The sequence below is a fragment of the Acomys minous genome (assembly GCF_964271855.1).
Source record: "Acomys minous genome assembly, chromosome: 5".
NCBI lineage: Eukaryota > Metazoa > Chordata > Mammalia > Rodentia > Muridae > Acomys > Acomys minous.
The window spans coordinates 99,837,723-99,845,749 of NC_140494.1; the positions used below are offsets into that span (position 1 = coordinate 99,837,723).

Consider the following 8,027-nt stretch of genomic DNA (forward strand, 5'->3'; position numbering starts at 1 on the left):
AAATTCAACAACTGAACAGGGGACAAAAATTGAGGGATTCTGGAGCCTATGGGGGTGGCCCTAGCTCCAGTGGGGTATATAGGGTCTGATGTTGCCACCTCTTATAGCCAAATGGAACTTTCATCGGAGGAAGAGGACATAAACTCACCCATAAAACAAACCTTCAACCCAAAATTTATCTTGCCTACAAGAAGTATAGTGATAAAGATGGAGCAGAGACTGAGGGAATGCCCAACCAATGACTGGCCCAACTTGAGACCCACTTCATGGTAGAGAGCTAACCCCTGACATTATTAATGAATGAGACTCTGCTATGCTTGCAGACAGGAGCCTAGCATAACTGTCTTCTGAGAGGCTTCATTCATCAGCAAATGGAAACAGATGCAAAGGCCAAGCTCAGGGAGTTCTGTGGAAGAGTAGGAGCCAAAGAAGTCAAAGATAACACAGAAAGACCTAGAGTAACCTAACCTGAGCTCTTGGAGCCTCCCAGAGACTGAACAATCAACCAAAGAGGATGCATGGGTTGGACCTAGACCCCCTACATATATTTAGCAGATGTGCAGTTTGGCCATCATGTAGATCCCCTAACAATTAGAGTCTCTGACTCTATTGTCTGGCTATGGATCCCTTTCCCCTAGCGGGCCTGACTTGTCTGGCCTCAGTGGGAAAGGATGTACTTAGTCCTGTTGTGACTTGATGTACAAGGGTGAGTGGTATACCTGGGGGGGGGGTCTTCCTTTCTCCTCAGAGAAGAGGAGGTCAGAATGGAGGGAGAGTGGTGTGAGGGTGAGACTGAGAGGAGAGGAGGCAGGAGGCTGTGATCAGGCTGTAAAGTGATTTAATAAATTAATTAATGAACATCATGATGGGTGGATCAGGGCCCAGATGGGTCTGCTCAAACTATGGCATTAACCAAGGACCATACAATAGTAAACATTGAAGCTCTACTCTGATCTACAGAACATTCTCCACAGTTATGTGGAGAGCAGGAACTGACTTTGACATGAACTCTGGTGCTTCATATTTGACCACCTCACCTTGGTGGGGAGGCCTGGTGGCACTCAAAGAAAGAATAAGCAGGATACCAAGATGAGACTTGATACCCTATGACCATATAGTGGGGGAGGAGGTCCCCTTCAGTCGTAGACCTAGGGGAGGGGAATAAGGTGAAAGTGGGAGGGAGAGAGGAATGGCAGGATACAAGTGATGGGATAACAATTTAGTTGTAATCTGAATAAATTAATAATTTTTTTTACTTTTTTCTCCTTTATTAATTTATTCTTGTTACATCTCAATGGTTATCCCATCCCTTGTATCCTCCCATTCTTACCTCCCTCCCATTTTCCCCTTATTCCCCTCCCCTATGACTGTTTCTGAGGGGGATTACCTCCCCCTGTATATGTTCATAGGGTAACAAGTCTCTTCTTGGTAACCTGCTGTCCTTCCTCTGAGTGCTACCAGGTCTCCCCCTCCAGAGGACATGTTCAAAGGTGAGGCGCCAGAGTATGTGAGAAAGTCATATCCCACTCTCCACTCTACTGTGGCGAGTGTTCTGTCCATTGTCTAGATCTGGGTAGGGGTTTAAGGTTTACCGCCTGTATTGTCCTTGGCTGGTGCCTTAGTTTGAGTGGGACTCCTGTGCCCAAATCTGCCTATCATAATGTTCTACTTGTAGGCTTCTAGGACCCTCTGGATCCTTCTACTTTTTCATTCTCCCATGCTTCTCTCATCTAGAGTCCCACTAGAATGTCCTCCCCTCTGTCTCAGTTTCCTGGTAAGTGAAGGCTTTCATGGGACATGCCCCTTGGGCTAATATGCAGATATAAGTGAGTATATACCATTTGAGTCTTTCTGCTTCTGGGTTAACTCACTCATTATGATCATTTCTAGCTCAATCCATTTATCCACAAATTTCGGGAATTCCTTGTTTTTAATAGCTGAGTAGTATTCCATAGTGTATATGTACCACAGTTTCTTTATCCATTCTTCTATTGAGGGACACTTAGGCTGTTTCTATGTTCTGGCTATTATGAATAAGGCTGCTATGTACATGGTTGAGCAAATTTTCTTGCTGTGTGCTGGAGCATCTTCTGGTTATATTCCGAGGAGTGGAATAGCTGGGTCTTGAGGAAGCCCTATTCCCATTTTTCTGAGATAGCACCAGATAGATTTCAATTAATAATATTTTTTAAAAAGAAAAATAGAGAGAAAACCTCAAAGCAACTAATGAATAAACTTTTAATATTCTTTTGGCAAGGGAAGGAGACATGCTACAAGAGCTGATATATCATAGGAAATATATATTATATATACATTGTATGTTGCATCATATATAAATATATAATATATAATTGTATGTTATGCATATACATTGTGTACATATTATATATATTGTGTGCATACATTTATATATACATATATTATATTTATATGTAATTTATGTGTATGTATATTATATATTACATGTAATTTTAGGTAAATATAATATTATTCTCTATGGCTTTTTCAAGCATACTTAATGTTATTGTCTTTTCTAATGTGCCATTTCATTTATTTTAAAAGTGTGATTCAACTCATTTCCCACTGCCAGCTTGGAAGATGTCATTTAACTCTAGGCTGACAGCATTTATCTTACATTTTTAATTTATTTATTTATTCACTTTATATCCCAATCGTAGCTGTTTATTCCTCTTCTCTCAATCCCACCCTTCCTCCCTCTTCCCCTATACCCTCTCCCCTATACCTCATAAAAGGGAAGCCACACCTTCCCAGAGATCATCATCAGGACTAAGTGCATCCTCTTCCCCTGTGGCTTGGCAAGGGAGTCCCACCAGGGAGGAAGTGATTAAAAAGCAGGCAACAGAGTCCATGTCAGAGACAGCTGTCCATCTCCTCTTACTAGAGAACCCACATGGAGCCTGGGCTGCCCATTGGCTACATCTGTGTAGGGGACCTAAATCCAGTCGATGCATGCTCTTTGGTTGGTGCTTCAGTCTCTGCAAGCCCCTCTAGGTCCTGGTTAGTTGGCTCTGTTGGTCTTCTTGTGGAGTTCCTTTTACCTCTAGGTCCCTCTATCTTTCCCACCACTTTTCCACAAAACTCCCTATGCTTCACCCTATGTAAGTCTCAGCATCTGTTTCAAACTGCTGCTGAGTCAAACGTCTCAGAGAGCAACTCTGCTAGGATCCTGTCTGCAAGCATAGCAGAGTATCATCAGTAGTGTCGGGGGGGGCCTCTTTTCCATGGGATGGGTCTTTAGGTGGTCCAGGCATTGGCTGGGCATTCCCTCAATCTCCGCTCTATCTTTATCCATGCACATCTTGTAAGCAGAGTAAAATTTGGGTCGATGTTTTTGTAGGTCAGTTGGTATTCCTCTCCCTCAACGAGGAGACTTGTCTAGTTAAAGGGTGCCCCTTTCAGTCTCCATGGCCCCTGCTACTAGGAGTCTCAGCTAGAGTCACCCTCATATCCTCCCAGAAGCCTGCCCTGACTTAGGTCTCCAGCTTGTCACAGAGATGCCCCATCCACAGTTTCTTTTTTCTCTGTTCTATATGCCTTGGCTTTCCACAGCCCACATAGAGGAGTCTCATCTGTCTTCTACTGCGCCCTCTTTCTCTCAGAAGCACCATGCCTTATAACCAGTAAACTTTCAATAACCATCCATCTACTCTAATGGCTGCCCTTTGAACTGAATTTTATCTTAGCCTACTCATAAACTGTTGGATAAACAAACTACAAGTCTATAGTATTCTGAGTAACAACTTGAAAAAAAGTCACAGCTTTCATATTTTAACAACAAAAGTGATTCATAAATAGCAAAAAAAAAAAAAATACTTTGGATTAGTAGGTAGCAAATGTTCCCTTCAAATGAAAAAGACTGATAAAATCTAAAAGATGTGAATTCCACAAAGAATGCTTTTTCATTTGTTGGTTTATTTGTTTACTTATTCTTTTCTCACATAAAGTCTCATGTAACTCAGCTAGCTTCAAACTACATAAACAGGGATGACCTTGAATATTTTTATCTTCTTGCCTACACTACCTATGTTTTGAGATTGTAAGCATAGGATAGCATGCCTGATAAAAAAAAATAAGTATAACTTTTAAATCAAGAAATTCATTTAAGACATGTGTCAACCTAACAAACACCCCTAAACAGAAAGATTTCCAATAATATGAAGTACATCTATGGTAATTAGAAATGTGGATAGCTTTTGGACACCCCTTCACAATATGGAGACTAATTTCTCTCTGCCTAAATACGAATTATATTTCATGACATCAGGACAAGGTAATAAAGACTTTTGCTTAGCTCTTCCCTGGGTACACTCTGTGGGGGAAGCAGCTCCAGGATGTGAGTGTAAATATGCATAGGTGGGTAAGTGGAAATGCCCATGTAGTGAGCGAAAGACAGAAGCCTCCTGACTGTAGGGCTGCGCTGAGCTACTATGCAAATGAAAGCTCCATGAGAGGACTACTGTCCAGTTGATAATGACAGCAACACTGGATCAGATCCTGAGCTAAGAACCTACCTAAGCCACCCCACAATATTGGTGGACACTTTGACAATATAAAGCAATAAATTCCATTCTAAACTGCCACCTTTTATAACAAATTGTTGGAGTGAAATAAATATCAAATATCATGCTATAGAACAAAAGCAGAGGACCCGAAATCTTCTAAATGATGGAACTTAAGCTACTCATGGCAGACAATGTAGTGACATAAAAAGGTGACTTACACTTGCTGGATTTACATCATGGAGAGTGAGACATTGTTCTCCTAAGCAACTTCCTGTTTCATCTTTATGATCATTTACTAAACATGCTACCTAGTTCCTCATTAAACCAGTTGGGTATAGTTTTTAGGTTAATCTGTCAGTTTACATCAAAATGAGCAAGTGAATGGTACTTCAGAGTGAAAACTACCAGAAATTACTGCTGTCTCAAGATTTCACGAATCTGTAGATAGTACCTAGAATCCGGCCCTGCTCTCCATCCCATGGTGCCATTGCTGTGCCAACATCCCTGTGATTAGTTCTCTTGTAAACAAGGAGACACAGTTATAGTAGATACTGTACAAAAGTAGTGAGAACAATAAATGATACGTGGCGTAAAGCCTCCACCGAACTGCTCATCATGTGAAGCTGACAATCCTGTTCTTCTGCTAATGAGACAGGACAACATAAGAAGTGATGAGGGTTTAGTGGCAGGTCCCAAAATGCCAGCAGTGAGTGTTGCCTTGTTCACAATTTCTGCCACCATAAAATGAATGTACATAGAACCTATCTCTTAAGACGCTGTGATTAATTTAACCAATAAATGTAAAATACCTAAAACACTATCATGTACAAATTAATGGGAGTTTCAATGATAATTGAGTTCTAAGTATTTGAGTGGATGGATCTCAATGTATGAGTTTTTAAATTAATGTAATATGAAACCCTGAATGATTAAAAAAAAAACAACCCCAAAATAAAGAGTAAATATTGTCCCTGGTTTAATTTTAATTAGTTACACATATATTACATTCAGAGATTTTAAAACATTGCTCAATGGTCACTTTCTCTCATGAGAGATAAAGAATAATGTACAAAACACATTTTCTCTGTATGAGAAGAAAAAGAGGGAAGAAAGCTAGAAAGAAAAAAAAACCACAATGTGTAGGCTCCATGCAATATATGGTGTGGAAGCAGGCAGTTTCATGATAAACAATTGATATGCTGTAACAGGTACAGAGTACATGGAGCAGAAAAGATACATCAATTTAGCAGATTAAAAATTGAGAAACTTAAGGCATAATCTAGAGAACATTGCTGAAAATATAAATCTGAAACTCAGCCATTACCACAAATTTTTTAGTGGAGCATCTTTTAAAATTTTTATTTATTATAATTTATTCAGATTACATCTGGAATGTTATCCCTTCACTTGTATCTTCCCATTCCCACCTTACCTCCTCCCTAATCTGCCCTATTCCTCTCCCCAAGACCTCTGACAGAAGGGGACCTCCTCCACACCATATGGCCACAACATATCAGGTCTGATCCAAACAGCCTGCTTCCCCTTCCTCTGTGTGCTTCCAGGCCTCCCCACCAAGGAGAAATGATCAAATCAGGGGCACCAGAGTTCATCAGGAGGACCAGAGCCAGTCCTCCCTGCTATACCCACAGCTGTGGAGAATGAGCTGTCCATTGGCTGTATCTGAACAGGGGGCTCTAGGTTTGCTTCATACATTGTCTTTGGTTGGTGCAACAGTTTGTGCAGGCCTCCTCGGGTCCAGATCTGCCAGCCTTGACAGTCTCCTTGTGGGGCTCCTGAACATTCTGGGTCTTTCTATTCCCCCTGCATTCTTCCATACCACTCTCAGTGCTCCATCCAGAGTCCGACAGCAAGTCCCAGCATCTGTCCCAATCCCCTGCTGTGTGGAGTCGCTCTAGGACATCTATGTTGGGCTAATATGCACTTATAACTGAGTATATACTGTGTGCATCCACACAAATTCAATGACATAACTGCTAATACTCTCCTGGAAGAAGAGAGATATAGGCAGTGGGCCTGAAGTGACTCCAAGAAAACGCAAAGAGAAATTTCTCCTATTCCTTGTGCCCTAAGTCTGGGCCACTTGAGTTAGCACCTTATTCAGGGCTAACTTCACATCTTTGTTTCTCAAGGTGTAAACAAGAGGATTCAAAGAGGGAGTGATGACATTGTTAAACACCTGGACAACAGAGTCCAGCCAGGGACTAGAAGCAGGCCTGAGATAGACAAGAATCACAGGACCATACACCAAGATGATGGAAGTCAGGTGGGCACTGCAGGTGGAGAAGGCTCTGCGCCTGCCTTCTGAGGAACGGATTTTCAGGATGGAGATAACAATACGAGTGTAAGAAGTGAGGATGAGAAGAAAACACACAAGTGCAACAACACCAACATTGGTAAAACTCACAGTCTGTGCTACGGATGTGTCAGCACATGCCAGGGACAGCACCACAGGAATGTCACAGAAGAAACTGTCCACTTCATTAGGGCCACAGTAGGGTAACTTGAAGATAAGAAACGTGAGGATGCTCCCATGTACAAAGCCCCCCAGCCAAGTGCCCACTGTGAGGCAGGTACACACTCTGTGGTTCATGATGATAGTGTACCTCATAGGGTGACAAATGGCCACAAAGCGATCATAGGCCATCACTGTATATAAAAAACATTCAGTGCCACCCAGAGTGTGGTAAAAGAAGACCTGTGAGGCACATCCCCAGTATGAGATGGTTTGTCTCTGCCCTACTAGGTAGTCCATCATCTTAGGAGAGTTCACAGAAGGGAAGAATATATCAAACACTGCCAGGTTCCCAAGAAAGAAATACATGGGAGTGTGGAGATTGGGGGAAGCCAGGATGGTGAGGAAGATGAGCAGGTTCCCCAGCAAGGCGAAGACATAGAAGAACAGGAACAGGATGAAGAGCATGTTCTCTAGTCCTTCGCTGTTAGAGATTCCCAGTAGGATGAACTCTGTCACAGAGGAGGAATTCCTCATGCTCATGGCACAGAAAGCCCTAGAGAAGTAAAGCAGTGGTGTCCATGAGTAACTGAGAACAGCTTCCTGACCAAGGGATCCTATCTAAGGCAATGGCTACAAACAAAACAAATTCAATGGGGGAAAGGAACCAGTAATGAATCAGCCCTTGATATTCCTTTAAGTCATGGGCCACATCAGGCATCAGTATCCTCATGTGTTAAGTTATATAAGGGAATGATGATTTTTTTATGTTTCCAAATGTCTTAAAGTGATCAACACTTGTCACCAATTCTGTTTACTCTCTTTCAATCTGGCCTAATATCAAATAAACTGGTGTAATATAAACCTTACTATCTTTTCCATGAAAACTTTGTCAAACAAATCTGTCGTTCATTTACCATCCAACCTTGACAGGAAAGCCATCAGCTACATCTGGAATTTTACCATATTCCTGGGGTCATATCAAACTGGATTTTTTAAACTATAATCTTGCTGGTGAAGACTTATTGAGG

General features: G+C 41.7%; 1 protein-coding gene across 1 annotated transcript; it reads right to left on the bottom strand.

The window, feature by feature from the left end:
• Positions 1 to 6,609: 6,609 nt before the first annotated feature.
• On the bottom strand, positions 6,610 to 7,539 carry LOC311598297 (olfactory receptor 10D3-like; the record flags this gene model as incomplete). The annotated part of the gene is made up of 1 exon (XM_084783332.1): positions 6,610 to 7,539. One exon carries the CDS (start codon positions 7,537 to 7,539, stop codon positions 6,610 to 6,612), a length of 930 nt encoding a protein of 309 aa, XP_084639458.1.
• Between the last annotated feature and the right edge of the window lie 488 nt (positions 7,540 to 8,027).